Source organism: Camelus bactrianus, chromosome 10 (assembly GCF_048773025.1).
Source record: "Camelus bactrianus isolate YW-2024 breed Bactrian camel chromosome 10, ASM4877302v1, whole genome shotgun sequence".
In the NCBI taxonomy this organism is placed as follows: Eukaryota; Metazoa; Chordata; class Mammalia; order Artiodactyla; family Camelidae; genus Camelus; species Camelus bactrianus.
The window spans coordinates 10,723,019-10,740,976 of NC_133548.1; the positions used below are offsets into that span (position 1 = coordinate 10,723,019).

At 45.3% G+C, this 17,958-nt stretch overlaps 1 protein-coding gene and 1 non-coding gene across 2 annotated transcripts in view; both read left to right on the forward strand.

Annotated features, from left to right (window-relative positions):
- Positions 1-6,579: 6,579 nt before the first annotated feature.
- OSBP (oxysterol binding protein) overlaps positions 6,580-17,958 on the forward strand; it is a 29,176-nt gene continuing 17,797 nt past the window's right edge. The window contains exons 1-3 of the mRNA XM_010956352.3: positions 6,580-7,182; positions 11,537-11,745; positions 13,986-14,236. Coding sequence (XP_010954654.2) covers positions 6,809-7,182; positions 11,537-11,745; positions 13,986-14,236 — 834 coding nt within the window. The 5' untranslated portion in view covers positions 6,580-6,808. The remainder of the gene's footprint in view (positions 7,183-11,536; positions 11,746-13,985; positions 14,237-17,958) is intronic.
- On the forward strand, positions 12,287-12,431 carry LOC123617263 (small nucleolar RNA SNORA48). Its single transcript, XR_006725398.1, has one exon. It is a non-coding gene; the product is annotated as a small nucleolar RNA SNORA48 (small nucleolar RNA).

The window sequence follows — 17,958 nt, forward strand, 5'->3', positions numbered from 1 at the left end:
TTTTGGTTGGTGTGAGGTGATACCTCATTGTAGTTTTGATTTGCATTGCTCTAATAATTAGTGATGTTCAGAATCTTTTCCTGTGTCTGTTGGCCATCTGTATGTCTTCTTTGGATAAACATCAATTTAGGTCTTCTGCCCTTTTTTTGATTGGGTTTTTGTTCTATATGGAATTGTATAACAGCTCCTTTTTAAAAAATTTACTCTCTCTCCCTGCATGATTGTTTACAAAATACACACAGAATGCTGTCCTTGATCTCTCGGAGCAACCATTCCCCTCGTAACCCAAAAATAGAGGATTCAATTACCTCTCCTGAGACCCTGTTGGAGAATCTGTTCTGAAGTGTTGGCAGTTCCCACCTCACCTTTGTGTCTTCCTATTCTCAGCGAATTTCATCATCATCCTGCTGCACAAACTTGAACACAGGAGGAAGACGAGGCTAGGACGTAGCTCTTGCTCCAGGAGAAATGAGACAGCAAGCAAGGGACACCAGGAAGACCACTCCTTGCTGATCACAGAGATAGAATTCATTCCCATTCTGCTCAGGGCAGCGCCTGGAACAAGCAGGCTTTAAGAATTGTTTGGGGAAAGCACGAATGAGTAACGACAACCCTAGTGTCTCTCTGGCAAAATACAACAAGCTGTCACCAGTGTCACCAAGTACAGTATCTACCAGGTGTCCAGCCTGCTGTTACTTCCATGTAGGTTAAAGGAGGCACATGACATAGGTCCTGACCTCCAAGGAAAACATGGTTTAGTGTTGTAGTGGACACTGAAGTGCTGCCAAGGTCCCCTCGCTAGGACGAGGTACTCAGACTCCCAGTGCCAACAGTGTGGGTGGCTGGTGGCCCACAGCTGAGCCTGTCTCCCTCTGGCAGCTGCCCTCTCCCAAAGGGAAGTGCCTTGGGTTATGCCTCCTTCTTCCACGCACCCTGCATGCACTGACTGACCTGTATATGGAACAAGTGCCCGGCTACGTTGTCTCAGGTTTGGACACCTGGGACAATCCAACCCAATTCTGGACCTCCGCACAGCTGAGGCCTCACGCGCATCTCAATTCAACTGCTCCCTTACCTGTTTCCTTCCCCCACTCATAGGTGTTGTCCCTGTGAGCACTCCTCAATAAGCTTCCGAGGCAAACCAGACTTAAACAAATTTGATTTTCTTCTTAATTCAGTTGAGGGAGACACCCTGTTGTCCTTTGAAACCACAAATTACTTTTTCCAAGAAGAATTTTTGAATTGATGACACACACACAGTTAGAGTAAAACTGGGAAACCAAATACCTGCCCTACATTACGTTGATAAAATCTGCACTATTAAACTATTATTTGGCAAAAGTCAGGAGAGTGAGCCAGGGCCAACGTGGAAAATAATAGGAAAAAAAAAGCATGGGGTGGAGGCAGGGTGGGAGGGGGAGGGAGAACATGGGAGCGAAGAAGTGGGAGGTACAAACTATTGGGTGTAAGACAGACTATAAGGATGTATTGTACAACACAGGGAATACAGCCAATATTTCATAATAACTGTAAATGAAATGTAATCTTTTTAAATTGTATAAAAAACAAAAGTTTTTTTTTTTAATTGGGGTCACTTACCCTAATCCCTTCAGTTGCTTCATGATGTGCTTGTAATAAACCTAAACTCCTCTGGGGGGCCTTGCAGGCCTTTGGTAGCTGCCACCTCTTCCTCTTATCCCTCCACCTCAGGTTCTGCCTCCCTTTGTCCTGCTCAGGTCTTCACACAAGAAAGACTGTCTTCATTCTTCACTTTTCTAACTCCTCCCCAGCCCCCAGACTGCTTAAAGAATTGTTTATCCCTTGCGGGAGGTGGAGGGTGTAACTCAGTGATGGAGTGTGTGCTTAGCATGCACCAGGTCCTGGGTTCAATCCCCAGGACCTCCATCAAAAGAAATGATTAAATAAACCTAAAATATTTGTTAAATAGATGAATATGCTAAGCGTCATGAGGATACCAAAGATGAAACAGATACATGATCACGCCCTGGAGGAACTCACCCTCAAGAAAGGGTGAAATGTCAGAAACATAACATTAGGGCAAGACATCCTGATGCAGGGCCATGATTCTAGGCAGGGAAATCGCAGACCCTGGAGGGAGAGTGGAGGGCAAATGTGGATGAAGACACACGGGTCAGCTTAACTGCAGCACAGAGTACATCAAGACAAAGAGAAAGAGACAGGCTGAAAAAGAGGAGTTGCACCGGATTGTCAAAGGCCTCATTTGCCAGGCGAGGAAATCTGGGCTGCATTCTGGAGGCGGTGGTGGGTAACAACATTAACTCAACTCAACTCAGCCTCTGAAAACCTTTAAACAATGTTTTCAGATATACCAGAAAAGTAAAAATAATAGTACAAAAATACCCATATACTCCTCACCAATATTCAGCAATGAACATTTTGCCTAATTGCTTTATAAGTAGATATACAGATACATAGATTTAAATATATAGATATAAATGTGTGTATGCATTTCAAAATTTGTTCATTTTTTTTGGCTTTCTTTCTTTTTTCTTTCTTCCTTTCCTTTTCTGACCATTTCAAAAGAAATTTAAAGAATCCTGACGTTTTTCCAATTTAAAAAATTTATTTATTTATTTATTTTCTTCCAGTTTTATTGAGATATAATTGACATACAGCGCTGTGTAAGCTTAAGGTTTACAGCATAATGATTTCACTTATATACAGCGTGAAATTACCACAATAAGCTTAGTGAACATCCATCATCTCATACAGATACAAAAGTAAAGAAATAGAACAAAAATATTCTTTCCTTGTGATACGAACTCTTAGGAGTTACTCTCTTAACAACTTTCATATATAACATACAGCAGTGTTAATTGTATTCATCAGGTTGTACATTAAACTCCTAGTACTTATTTATCTTATAATTTATCTTGACTGCCTTCTTCGAACTCCTCCTCCCTTACCCCTAGCCCCACTTCTGGTAACCACAAATCTGATCTCTTTTTCTATGAATTGTTTGTTTTCGAAGTATCATTGACCTACAACACTGCGTTAGCTTCTATTACACAAGATAGTGATTCAATACTTCTATTTCAAAATGTTCACCACAGTGTCTAGTTACCATCTGTCACCATACAAAGATATTGTACAATTATTTACTATATTCCCCACACTGTATATTTCATGCAACTAGAAGTTTGTACTTCTTAATCTCCCTTCCCTATTTTCTCTCCTCCTCCCCTCCCCCTCCCCTCTGGCAACCATCTGTTCTCTGTATGACTCTGTTTCTGTTTTGTTATGTTTGTTCATTCGTTTTGTTTTTTAAGATCCCAAGTATAAGTGATAATATATAGTATTTGTCTTTCTCTGTCTCACTTATTTAACTAAGCATAATTCTGTCCAGATCCATCCATGTTATTGTTGTGGCAAATAACAAGATTTCATTCTTTTTTATGGCCAAGTAGTATTCCATTGTATACATATACCACTTCTCCTTTATCCTATCATCTATTGATGGACATTTAGGTTGCTTCCATGTCTTGGCTATTGTCAACAATGCTGCCAGCAACATGGCAGTGCAGATATCTTTTTGAATTAATGTTTTCATTTTCTTCAGATAAATACCCAGAAGTGGGATTTCTGTATCATATGGAAGTTCTATTTTTAGTGTTTTTGAGGAACCTCCATGATGTTTTTCATAGTGGCTTGACCAATTTATATTCCCAACGGTGAACAAGAGCTTCCTTATAGCCATATCCTCACCAACACTTGTTACTTGTTGTCTTTTTGATAATAGCCATTCTGACAGGTGTGAGGCCATATCTCACTATGGTGTTGATTTGTATTTCCCTGATGATTAGCAATGTTGAGCATCTTTTTCTGTGCCCGTTGGCCATCTGTATATCTTCTTTGGAAAAGAAGATATTCTTTTCAGATCCTCTGCCCATTTCTTAATTAGGCTGTTTGGTTTTTTAAGGTTGAGTTGCATGAGTTCTTTGTATATTTTTAGATATTAATCTCTCATTGAATATATCGTTTGCAAATATCTTCTCCAATTTAGTGGGCTGCCTTTTCATTTTGTTGATAGTTTCTGTCACTGTGCAAAAGCTTTTAAGTTTGATTAGGTCCCATTTGTTTATTTTTGCTTTGTTTTCCTTGCCTGAGAAGACATATCCAAAAAATATTGCTAAGACATGTCAATGAACATACTCTCTGTGTTTCCTCCTAGAAGTTTTGTGGTTTCAGGTCTTACATTTAAGTCTTTAATCCACTTTTAACTTATTTTTGTATATGGTATGAGAGGGCAGTTCAGTTTGATTCTTTTGCAGGTAGCTATTCAGTTTTCCCAACAGCATTTCCTGAAGGGACCGATATTTCTCCAGATTTTAAAGTTGCTTTCCTTCATATTCATCATACCAATATTACACTGAAAAAAGGTAGTTAACTGCCTAACATCAACTATCACCAGTCCATTTTCAAATTTCCCATTATTCCCCAAATGTCTAAAAGGCTGATTACTTTTTTTTTTTTTTCACAACCAGAATCCAATCAAGCATTTGGTTGTGGTTTTTAAGTTTTTTTTTAATGACTCTTTGTTATGACATCACTTTTCTTTAATCTTTATATCTTATCTTCTATAAAACCAGTTGTCTTATAGAATGTCTCACATTCTTGATTTATCCATTTGTCTCCTTGGGAGCGTTGTTTAACTGGTTCCTCCAGCTCCCGTAAACTGGAGATTAGATCTAAAGGCTTGATTGGATTCAGGTCCAACATTTTTGGCAAGAAAACTTGATTAAGTGAAGCTATATACTTCATGTTGCAGCACACCAAGGAACTCAAAAATGTTGACTGTCCAGGGTTAATGATGCTAAATTGGATAACTGGGTTAAGGTGGGGACAGCCAGATTTCCCCATTGCAAAAGTCTGTGCTTCTGCTTTGTGGTTGGCATGTAAACTGAGGAATGTGTTTGGCATCACAACTCCCATTTTTGTTGCTGTTTTAGTTTACCAAAAATGTTCATTTGCATTTAATAGCAACAATATCCCTGTAAGGTTATATTCCTATTTAACAGAAATGAAAACTGAGGCTTGGAGTGCTTAAATGACTTTCCCAAGATCAGAGAGCCAGTAAGTAGCAAAGGCAGGACTCAAACATAAAGGGGTTCATTTCAATTCCGTTAAAACAACAACGACAACTAATCCCAAGTAGCCTACAACTAACTGCAGATTTTCAGTATATTCTCTCTCCAGAATTCAACAGCTATTTCTCTTCTTTTAAAAACGTTTTCTGAAAAAGCGTATTTTTATTTTGATACCATGAAGCATATTGCCAGGAAAAAAAAGCAATGTTTTTTTTTTTTTTTACAATGTCTAACAGCTATTTCTATTTTCGGGCAAAACTAGCAAAATGTTAACAGGTGCCGGGTTTCCCAAATCTCCATTTGTAACAATAGTTGACAACATCTAAATGTTACATGAGTTACTGAATTTGTGACTTTCGCAAATGTGTGAACAAACTCAATTTATTTAACGTAACTGTGTGTGTGTGTGTGTTTGCAAAGTTAAGCATACACATGTGCGCTTATGATGCTAAAACCAGCAAGGGCCTTTAGGACTGTTGGAGACACCGGACCAAAGTACCCGTAAAGTCAGGTCCTATTTTCTCCTCACAGCTAGGTCAGCAAAGCTTGGGACAAAATTAGGATAAGCATGTGACAGTCTAGAATCAAGAGATACGGGGTGTGGTGCGATGATGAGCAAACCAGGGAACGGAATTAGGATGGTGGATTCAGGGGGAAACTAGGGAAGCTATTTCTGGGCTCCCCAGGAATTCAGGCCTCCAGTTCAGAGCCAGCTGCTAGAAGAGGGTCTTAGAAAGGAGAAGCTCAGGCAGGCGCTAACTACTGAGAATCATTCTTGCTAACAAGAAACCATGGAGATGTTAACTCAGAAAGGGGGACTGAAACACCGCCCGTTCACAGAAAAGCGCTTTTGAGAAGCTGACCCGCTTTTGCCTCCCACAAACTTCCCCAAACGTGGAAGCAGTTTGGCACGCCCCTCAACCGCACTCCGGGACTTTATTGGCTGCCCCAGCCTGCCCCTTTCTCAATCAGCCTCTTTCATTGGTCAGCACTGCCAACCTCCCTTTTCACAGACAATCCCAAGAACCAATCATCTCTAATCACCGAGCCTTCTCTCCGCCGGCATGTGAATGATATTCATCCCAACCAATAAAAAATGAAAGTGAGAGGCCCCTTTCTCCTCACTTCGTTCAGTAAATGGTAGAAAAGGTTGAGCAGCTGACATCAACCACCAATCCGTAAGGGCGGAAGAGGGACGAGGAGAAGAGTGATGGGAGGGGTGACGTGGCGGTGACGGGAGCATAAACTAAAATGAGTGGCAGAAATACTAGCCAATCGGCAATCAAACTAGCCGGGCCGTCTGCCTCCTAGAGTCCTCCCTGACCGCTAGAGACTTCGGGAAAGCACCAATAAGCTTTACAAGAGTCTGATTGGCCTTCGCCTGCACCAATCAACGGTGAGTCTGGCGGAAGCGTCCCACCCCGGGCTCTCACTGGGCGGTGTGGAATGACAGGCCCCAGAGAAATGCCAATGTCCTGGGGGTCTTCAGCAAGTGACACTCAGCGGCGCCAATCGACTTCTTCCTTCCCAGCGGCCGAGCCCTCCTCCCCACGGCCGGCCTGGCGGGGCGGGGACGCTGCGCGGCGGCTGCTGATGCGCTAGCCGTGTGGGGCCCTCCGCGCGGCGACGGCGGCTCTCGTAGGCGGTTCCGGTCCTGTATCTCCGGGCGGCGGCGACTCATGGCGGCGACGGAGCTGAGAGGAGTGGTGGGCCCGGGCCCGGCGGCCATTGCGGCTCCGGGCGGCGGCGGCGCCGGTCCTCCCATGGTGGGAGGAGGCGGCGCCGGCGGCCGCGGAGACTCGGGGCCAGGCTCCGGGGCAGCTCCAGGCACGGTGGCCGCGGCGGCGGCGGCGGCAGGCGTCCCGGGCCCGGGAGCCGGGGGAGTGACGGCGGCGGGCGCGGCTCCTGCGCCGCCGGCGGGGGGCTCAGGCGGCTCGGGCTCTGGGGGTTCCGGCTCGGCTCGTGAGGGCTGGCTCTTCAAATGGACCAATTATATCAAAGGCTACCAGAGGCGGTGGTTCGTGCTGAGCAACGGGCTCCTGAGCTACTACAGGTAACTGCTTCCGGGGCGCCGTCCCCCACCGCAGCCCGCAGCCCCCGCGCCGTCCCCCTTCTGCCCGCGCGGCAGCCAAGGTCGCCCCAGGCCCCTTTTCGTCACCTGCGCGCACTGACAGCCCTCGACGCGAGCCCAGCATCACAAAAGTGAACGCCCCACGACTTAACCCTCCACCTGCGGACCCACCCTCGGTGCCGTACCTTTCTCTCGGTCCCTGGCTCTTACGATTGTTTGGAGAGCGTCTCCTCTTCCATTGTGTTTCCAGCAGCACCTCGGCGCAATGATTAATTCTGCAAGGAAGGCGCTGTTGTAGATGCTAAGGGACACGTATAGGAGAGCAAAGCCCAGGCGCCGCTCCCGAAGAACTTACTGTGAAAGTCCCAAGGCTTAGCTATCTGTGCCCAGTCTCCAAAATTCAAGGTTATTAGCAGCCCTTGATGTACCCGCCTTTTCTCCCTCCACATTCAGGCACAAGGACACCACGCACAGGGTGGCCTCGGTATCTGTCCCTTGTCTTCTCTATCTCCCCAAGACTTACGTATGCTTTCGCCTTCTGGACAGCCCAGAGTGGACTTGTGCACTCCCGTGTTTCTATTATTTTTGCTTGCCCCATCTCCCATGGGAATGATTAAGTGTTCCATCCAGTAATTCTGGGCTATCTGTGGTTAGTTAATTCAAAGAAGATTCCATGTCCTTGGCATGATTACATCTGTTCAACAATACTTGTTTTGGAATGTTTCATATATATTTATGGTAACTCACAATCTTGCCATAACATAACATGCTTTTGGCTGCTCATCTTACTGTAGATAAATAGGTTAAAGTACTGGATTTGAGGACAGGACATAAACGTTTCCTGAGGGCTGGGCAGTTTGGATAGATGTTCTGCATACAGTATTCTTTGACTCCCAGCGGCAACCAGGGAGTTAGGAGATTCTCTCACCTTAACCATGAGGAAACTGAGACTTCGCTTGGGTGACTTTCACAGGGTCTTGAGTCAGGATTTGAAACTAATTCTTTTCACACCAACATAACCTAAAACCCAGGTTAGTGTTATGTGAATCAATCAAATACAGGGATAAATACCTACAGCAAGTAAGTTTATAGATCGTGGTTACTATGTGTGTTTTATACAAAATGTATAGAAATCTCCTTTAAGGGAGATATTGCTTAATATAATGGCATTTCTGAGTGAAGTCTTTTTATAAAGACCATTCTACTGGGGATCCAAGACACTGCTGTTAATAACAGCTCACTCTGTATCTCTTTTCCTCTGCCAATAGCCACTCTGCCATGGGGACAGTTAGGGTGAACGAATCTCTTTTCCATCAGCTCCACTGTATCATCTCTTAAAGAACTTTTGAGAGGAAATTGAAGATGGGAGTTGGAGGTTGATAAAGGCGGAACACATTCTTATCTGGTCTCTAACACAGTGGAAAATACCTTAGTGCATCCTCCCTGCTTAAGTGACATTAATTATGAACATTTATGTGTATCATTTGCGTTATTATATTCAGAATTGATTTTAATTTTAACCCTTTCTAATTACTCATCCAGAACCATCAGTTTAAGGTTTAATCACAAATCTAAAATTTTAGTTTGCTCCAAAGTTTTTCCCTTACTCACGTTCCTGTTTTCCGGTTACACTGAACATCATTCTGATGTTCAATTGATTCATGTCCTGACTTGGCTTTTAAGTCATTATTAACACTGATACCCTATTTTCAAAAGTTGTATGTCAGCTGAAGGCCTTAATGTGTGGTCATTTTTCCTCATTCAAGTTCTTAATCAAATCCACTTTCCAGGCCAGTTGAGTCTTTGATCAGTCCCAGTCTTGATCAGTATTGATGTCGGTTGGATGTTGCTGTCTCTTCACGTACTTATAACCACTTTTAACTTCGCTCTTACAAGAGCTAGTGGTACCTGTCTGACTACAGCTAAAACTCCTTCCAAAACATACGAAACCACATATTGGGAAATACGCCATTGGCCTGTCCTTGCCAGCTAAGATAGTTCCACCCACAAAACCAACCAAGCAACAGGATCCAAAGTTATCAAATCTATGCACTATCCTCAAAATCACATTGAAGTACTTCCTACCAACCGATCAGTAGTTTATTCTTTTGAACAGGTTCTTTGGGTCCCCATCTCCTTAGAGTTATTTAGCCACATTGTTGTTCGTCCTGCTTCTCATGACTCCAGAACCTGTCATCTCCTATATATGCCTCTTACAAAATACTATTTTCTTTTTAACTGAGTGCTTCCTAGACCCGTCCTCTGAGGGACATGCTCATAGGCTTTGGCAAGCCTTCTATTTTACCTATCCTGTTCTTCCTTACATGCAAAGCTACACAGATGTCCTGTTACTCAGAACCACATGTGGAATCCCAGCCCTCTCAGATGCATGGTGACAAGCCCATAGTATTAGTTTTCCTGGCTAGCTTCTAGAGATTGAGTTACTGTTTTGGCTGGCCTTTTCCGGAAATAACTTTCTAACCAGAAGATACCACCTAATACCGAAGTGTGAGAAGAACCTATCTTGCACCCTGAACACCACCTCTTTCCAACTTCTGCATTAATCATTTATAAGCACAGGTGTATCTGCCCGAACCCACGAGCTCCGAGGTCAAGCCTGCCTTACGCCCAGGGTTCCTTGGCATTTTAAAAACTGCTCCAGGCTCTTGTGATTTGGGAAACTTTCTTTAGTTCCTGAAGATGACGCAGATGGAAGAGAGTCCTAGGAAGTGGCTTGTGAGAAGTAGAAACACATTGTGAGGAATGTGGTAGAAGGTCCAAGTAGCACCTTTGGAGTAGAAAGCAGGGGCGAGCTGGCCTGTCGGCAGTGGGTCTGTAGTTCGCTTGCATTATTCATAATGTAACTGAAGCTGGGGGGGCGGGGGAGGGGAGGTAAGAACAGAAAAAAACAGGGATTCACGTTACAGCGTGGCAGGTGCAGGGGATGGAAAATGGCCCGGTCCACTGAGACCCTGTGGCCATCCCATACTGCTCGTTTGTGCATTTGAGGAAGAAAAACCAGTTTCATGTGACAAACCAAACAATAGCAAATCTGTCTTCCTAAAACACAGTGAACAGCCTCTCTCAAACCTCTGAAATCGCAGTTTCTGGAGATGGAGTGTGTCATTTCTGGCGTGCAGGAATTCTGGATGTGCCCGGTGTGTTGGGCCACTTGGCACGAGCAAAAGGGAAATGGCTCTGATGTGCACGGTGACAGTTGGCAGGGGACTTTGACCTCTTTACGTTCCAAGTTGGTCAGGAAAAACTGCAGCCTCAACACACAGGTCCCCGCGCCCGACCGGCCGGGGCTGGGGGGAAATGAGCACGGTCGGCCCCGTCCCCTCAATTACTCTGGCAGCTTGATTTTTTCACATAAAGTCTCTTGTAGCTTGTTGTCACCAAGCAGTGCTGCAAAGTTCAAAAGTGAGTCTATTAATAGAACTGTCAGTCAAAAGAGATGGGGAAAATTTTTTACACCCAGTCCTCTGAGAACAGATTTGCTGAATCTTTCCTAGCTATTAATAGAATGGCTTAGGAGTTCCCACCAACAGAGGTCAGTGGACCTGAGGAAATATATTCTGGAAAGATTATACTACCTGGTGATTCTTAAATGATTATTCTTTCTTTATGCCCACAGAAAGCAAGTTATCCCTGTTTCATATCATTTGAGCTGCAGTCAAATACAACTCTAAATGCACTCTAAACATCTCAGCGTGCCTTGCACTTGTGCACTGTAATTGTGAGCAGAGTGTGACAATTCTCTTTTGGACTGAGTTACAGTTGTGGGGCTGGGCTGTTTAATATATGTAAAATGGAGCTCTTCTTTCTCTCAATAAGATTATTCTACAAAATTTTGTTACATGAGTTTATAAAGCGCCATTTCACAATTATAACTTGCTAAATAGAAGGTAACTCCTGCCGGCAGAAGGGCACAAAGGAACCCTTTGGGGTGGTAGAAATGTTCTATATCTTGATTGCGGTGATGGTTGCACAATCGTATACGTTTGTCAAACCTCACTCAGTCGTACACTCAGAGTTGCTGAATTGGTATTATATGTAGTTACCCTTCAGTGAAACCTAGTTTTTAAAAGCTAAGGGAGCAAGAGGAACAGCAGAGCAATACAGCCTGACTCAGAGACAACTTATAGGCTCTGGAAGGAAATCCCTACTGATGGTTTTTGGAATTTTAAGGAGCCATTTGAGGGAAATAATAAAACTTACGCCTGAGACTACTGGATTTTCGAAAGGCTTAGACTTAGGAAAAGAAATGGAATATAAGGAAGAATAAACCACCCATCCACTTTCTACTCGGCTTGTCTTTGTCTCGTTATTACAGGTCAAAGGCAGAAATGAGACATACCTGCCGGGGTACCATCAACCTCGCCACAGCCAACATCACCGTGGAGGATTCCTGCAACTTCATCATTTCCAACGGGGGTGCTCAGACCTACCATCTGAAGGCCAGCTCGGAAGTGGAGCGGCAGCGCTGGGTGACAGCCCTGGAGCTGGCCAAGGCCAAGGCTGTGAAGATGCTGGCAGAATCAGGTAGGAAGCGAAGAACACCGCATCTGCGGGACATTCCGTTTGCCCCTCTTAGGCACAAATCTTACTTTGTCCCTCTTTATCGTTTGGTTATCAGCTCTCTCCTGAGTGTGTCAGGTTTCTCCCCATCATGCGGCATTTCTCCTGGCTTGCTGGCTTCCGGCTGGGGGCACTTCTGCCCTGAAGGGGACATTGGTTACAGCTGAGGGGCGGTGGTGCTACTGGCATCCAGGGAGTAGTGTCCTCCTCCACTGCACAGGACAGGCCCCCACAACAGGGGTATCTGGCCCAAAATGTCAGAATTGTTGAGGTTGGGAAACTCTGTCCTAGAAGCGTGACAGTTTTCCTTTCGGCTTTTAATGTCAACTGACTACCTTGAAATTTTGTGAAATAATTATTTTATTAACAAGTTGGTCTTCAGGTTATTACAACTCCCAATTTGATCTAGCCTTACTTTCTTCTTTTCTGCTGACGTCTTCTTACTATTTGCTAGTTGAGTTGAAACCAGCAATCTTCATCAACTGCCAGAAACTTTATATGTGAAACCCCCTGGCAGTGGGCAGAGAGACACCTGACTGGTGGTGTTGCTCTTACATCGGTCAGGGGGAAAGCAGGTGTACAGTCCTTTGTTCATCCTAGCTTGATGCCGGAGTTGGGGGCCAGAGCTGTTTCATTCCTGGAGCACATTAAAAAAAAAAAAAAACATGATATGTGATATCTTTTGTGAAAAATCTTTATTTTGCTACCTTAGTCTTCCCAAAAAGAGCAGTCTAATTATGTTTTGATTTTTCTTAAAGGAAGATGGTAGGATTTCCCTCCAAATACTGATAGTTTAATCACATCGAGTTTGTTCATTTAGACTGACCAAGATGGTCACCTGCTAACTTTTGTTCAGCTCTTGTTTTTCTTACCCCTTGTTATTTCCCACCCTGTATTTAGTATCTACCAAAAGCAGTAAGAGGAGAGTTTACTGCTTTGTAAATTTTGGGCTCACAGGTTCTGTATTGACTTTGGCCCTACCTCCCTGTCTAGCAGATAGGGCAGGTCTTTCCTTGTTTCTTTTGTTCCGATTTTAGTGCTGATTTTAGCTCCCCCAAAGGAAGTGACACTGCTGGAAAAGCACTTTGCAGCTACGGAGTGTTAAGTACAAAGCCGACAGCGAGAGGTACAACAGCTCCCTGCTTGACTTGCTATTTGAAAGTCATGTAACAGAAGACCATGCATTGCTTTCAGTGCAGTGGTGGCTTTGGTGTCAGATGAACTCATCCTGAAGGTCCTGAGTTCTCCTTTAGGAAAGAGAAATTAATGAGTCTCTCGATGATGCAGACTTGGTTTACAAAGGCCAGACAGCAGTTCTCAACCTGTTTCATACAAGACCCACCGATCGCCTGGCAGATGATAGTGGCTTTGCAGTGATACTCAGTGTAACTAGATTGGGACCCTCAGGCTAGGGTTAAAAGGCTCAGTAACTCATTCCCAGTCCCAAGAGCCACTTAGGTCCACCCTGTCCTCTAGGTCACTGGTTCTCTAACCACGGTGTGCAGCAGAATTACCCACCCAAGCAGCTTATTTGAAATGCAGATTCCTGGGCCTTACCTTACAGCAGCCAAATCAAAGTTTTGGGAGGGGTGGAGCCAGAGACTGCACCTTGAAGAACTCAGGGGCGGGACATGAGGGGATCGGATGGAGGGAGTCAAAAGGTACAAGCTTCTAGTTATAAGGTAAGTGGTACTGGGGATGCAGTGTACAGCATGATGACCGTGGTCGACCACTGCTGTGCGGTGTATTTGAAACTTGCTAAGAGAGTAGATCCTCAAAGTCTCATGACAAGGAAAAAAACCTTTTTTGGTATCTATATGAGATGATGGATGTTGACTCACTTGTAATCATTTCACAATATATGTAAGGTGTATATTTTGTACACCTTAAACTTACAACAGTGCTATATGTCAATTATAGATCAATAAAACTGAAAGGAAAAAAAAGCATGAGTTAAAAAAAATGCTTATTGTTGTGCGCCCCAGGAAAAAAAAAATGAAGTACCCTAGGTGTTTGTCATGCAGGTGGGCAGGTGGGCTGTGGACCACACTGCAGGAGAATTACCTCGTCGTGGCGAGCCCTCGGTGGGTCAGAATACACAGCCTGAAGCGTGTCAGGCTTGGTTGTGGGTAGAGCTGGTAGGGTTCCCCCCCTCAGCCCTGGGCCCGGGAGTCACGTGACTCCCCCTTTCTTCGCCCCTCCAGATGAGTCGGGAGATGAAGAGTCCGTCTCCCAAACCGACAAGACTGAGCTGCAGAACACCCTGCGGACCCTGTCCAGCAAAGTGGAGGACCTGAGCACGTGCAACGACCTGATAGCCAAGCACGGCACTGCACTGCAGCGCTCGCTCAGCGAGCTGGAGTCCCTGCGGCTGCCCGCCGAGAGCAACGAGAAGATCAAGCAGGTCAACGAGCGGGCCACGCTCTTCAGGATAACGTCCAATGCCATGATCAACGTGAGTACACGTGGTGCCCACCTCGCTTTTCGCTTCCTCTCCTCTTTGAGATGTAATTCTCCCCAAGCGCTGGGAAACGAGTTAATAAAGCCTAGAAGGACCATCAGGTCCTGCTGTGCTGTTCAGGGGGTTTAAGCCACGTGGTTTGTTGCGTGAAACTGGGACAGGGCGCACGGGTGCAGTGACTTTCACGCTCTGCTCGAATGGTCAGGGGGACACTGCTCCAGCCCGCGAGGTAGTTAGGAGTCCAGGGTTCTAGCCCTGCTTTTGCCGCCGGCAGGACATCTGATGGGGATGTTAGTTGAGTCCCTTCATCTTTCTGGGTTGAAGTTCTGCTTTATTTGTTTAGAGTTCTCTAAGCTTATTTGTTGGAACTGAAAGGTCTTCATGGGTCCTTTCCACTGTCATGTTCTTTGAGTTTAGGCTTTAGGTTGGAGTCTGAACCCTCCTTTGCTAACACATTCTGGGCTACAGTGTGGTAAGTGGGTGCCGAATCTAGTACTAGTGAGAACCCTACAATACTGCTTAGTCCCATCTTGAGTCTTTGATTGGAGGGGTAATGCTGGGTGATGAAATACTCAACATTAAGCACTTCTGTTTTTAAATTTTTCTTGCAACTTTTTTTTTTTTAATGGAGGTACTGAGAACTGAACCCAGGACCTCATGCACTCTACCAGTGAGCTACACCCACTCCCCTGGGCCCTTTTTTTTTTTAAAAGGAAGGGGCCAGCGCTTCTGCCTCCTTCTGACTCCTGCCTCGAGTGGCTGTTTCTGGTTTGTGGAATGCTTCGGCTGCTCAGGTGCACGGCTCTAGGTAAACCCAAAGCACCACTGGCGTTAGTGAGTTGTGTCACATACCAGGTGACAGGGATGAAATGAGAGCATGGTTTAAGCAGTGCTGGGTGTCCTCTGCCGGTAACCGATCCTCACCTGGCAGGGTGTTTTAGTTCACCCCCATTCCACGTCAGAACATGAGAGGACGTTGCACAGGGCATGTGAGAGGCTTCTCTGTGAGACAGGGCTTAGGCAGGTGTGGTGGTGTTTTTCCTGTCTCATTAAATGGTTTGAACTTTCTTCACTGGGGCCAGATTTCTCCTCGTTTCAGGAGTGATAAGACGTCTGCTTAGAACTAGTTTAGATAACGAGGCTCCGAGAGACCGAAGTTCTTTTCCTATGACCGAAGGAAAACTTAGTTTTTCGCATCTAAGGCTCTTTTGTTTCTTAATATTTTCATATCATTTTCCAAAGTGTTGAACACTGTCGTCAGTGCTCTGATTCACACAAAGTAGAAAAGAGAAAATCTTCTGTCCACTTCAGGACCGCAGAGGGGTCAGCCTACTTCCAGTGCCGCCCTGCACATCCGCATGGACGCTTAGGTATCTGAGCTCCAGTTGTCTGCTGTTTTTCCAGACTGTCACCCTGCTTCGTGCCTGTGGGCCTGTTTTTCTGGTCCTCCTGTGATCAGGAAAGCCTCATAAATCATACAGGTCATTTAATCAATAGTAAATACATAACCTTTTAAATAGAGCAGCTCAGGATACAATGGTCTGTTGCCTTTTATCCATGTCAGGTGAGCACCCTTCTCTGTGGCAGTGTTTTTACTACTCTGAAATGAAAAAATTGCTAAATGATATGCCTCTTGATTTAGAAATTTCTCATAGAACTGAAACTTTAGTTTGGACTTTTCTCTTGAAAATACACTTATCTTGGTTCCTCGGGGTGATTCTTTTCCCCTAAGTTCTAGGCATCCAGAGTTCGTGTCGGTTCTCATTCTCCCCTCCCTGGGTGCACTGCCTGGGCCCCTTTCATAGCCGTTTATTGCTGGAAATGCATTTCTTATCCCTGTGTCATTTCCTTTGTACCTTTCAGTGATGATGGTGAAGCCTTAAAACTAACATGCCAGCACATCACATCTCTAAATAGGCAAAGTTGTATCAAAGGAAGAATGCATTCATTTCACTCAACTGCCTGGTTGCTTGGGATATAGTTTTTCTTGCTACCAAAGTGAATCTGAGCAGGGGAGTGCCTCTGACGCTGTGTTACTGTATCCATTGGCTAGTTCAGTGGCCGTCTGCCAGGGGATATGAAACTAGTGTGGATGAGGGCCCTCCCCTCGGGGAGATTACTCTCCAGTGAGGGGACAGAGGAGTGAGCAGATGGTCGTGGAGTGTGCTGAGTCCCGTGAGAGAAGTGAGCACGGGCTGCTGTGGTGGGCGCGGCAGGGGTGTTTAGCTCGGACTGGGAGGATAAGGAAAGGTAACACCTCATCTAAATTCTGAAGGACCTGAGAGAGTCTTCCTGTGACAAAAAGGCAACATGGAGCTTGGGACCCTAGGTCCACCTGCCTCAGTTAACTACCTCTGTAACCTGGGCACCCCTCCTTCCTCTGTGACCCCAGTTCCTTTTCTGTAGATGGTGAGGACACTAGTAGCTGCTCACAGGGTGGCTGAAAGGCTTTTACTAGATACTTGATATAAAGTGTTGAGCAAAGTGCCTGACGGATAGTCACCTGTCACTCACTTGGAGTCATGTTCAGCAAACATCAGAGGAAGTGATGGGAGAGGGTTGATCCAGGTGGAGGTGTGCATATATGGACTCCTCTCTTTCTCCCAAAGTCTGGGAACGCACGCAGTTAACTGTTAGTAGAGCAAGGAAGTAGCCAGAGATAAGGCTGAGGAGGAATTAGTGTGGGGTAGGGTGGGGTGGGGTGGGGAGCGGTGCAGATCCTACTAAATGGACTTGGTACTAGTGGATTAGAAGAGGATGAGACCGATTTTGACTCAGGCTTAACTGTAATAGCTAACACCTTATTGAGTGATTATGTGAGCGCAGTATTTCTAAGTAACAACTTTGAGGTACTCATTCTTTGTTTACAGATGAGGAAGATGAGACACCGAGAGGTTAAATAACTTGCTAAAAATTCCACAGGTAGACAGTAGGATGGAGCTGTGATTTGAGTCCCAACGGTCCGAGTCCAGAGTATGTCCTCTGTGCTGCGTGAGTAGGGAGGGTGGAAGGAAGAGTACAGTTCCCAGAAATATTAAAGAAAAATCGATAGGACTTGATACTTGGATGTGGGGAGGGAAGAAAACCAAAAATCAAGGATTCCTCTTTGTTTTCTGGCTTAGGCAGGTGGAAGGGCCCTGGGACTGTTCTTGGGATGGAGAAGCAGAATCAGAAAGGGGATGTGGTGGTTGGGGACCCACAGATCCTGAGATCACCTCGAGCTATTGAGTGGGCAATTGGCCAGTCTGGTCTGCAGCTCCGTGAGCGCAGAGCTGGAGCTACTGACTTAGAAGGCACTGGTCCGTAGGCAAAGGTTGAAACTGTGGGAGTAGATGCTCTGTTTACCTTTTAGTTTCTCTTTAACAGGGCATAGATTTTAAAGCTTACATCGCTTCCTTCCTTCATTTATTTATTAAGCAAACTTTGTACAGGCTCCCACTATGTACAAAGCAGCTAAGGTAGGACCGGAGAGAAGTATGTGAGCGCACTATAAATGGTGTCTTCCAGTCACTTACAGTCCATCTGGAGAGGAAGAAAGTCAGTCACGAAGCTGCTGTGGCTGGTGTGAAACAGAACCATGAGCACGAGCGGAGGAGAGACTGGCGGCGGCTCAGATGGGAGGGATGGAGGGTGTCACAGAAGAAGGAACATTTGCCATAGATCTTAAAAGCGTGAGGAGGACCTGGCCAAGTAGAGCAAGCGGGCAGGAAGGCATG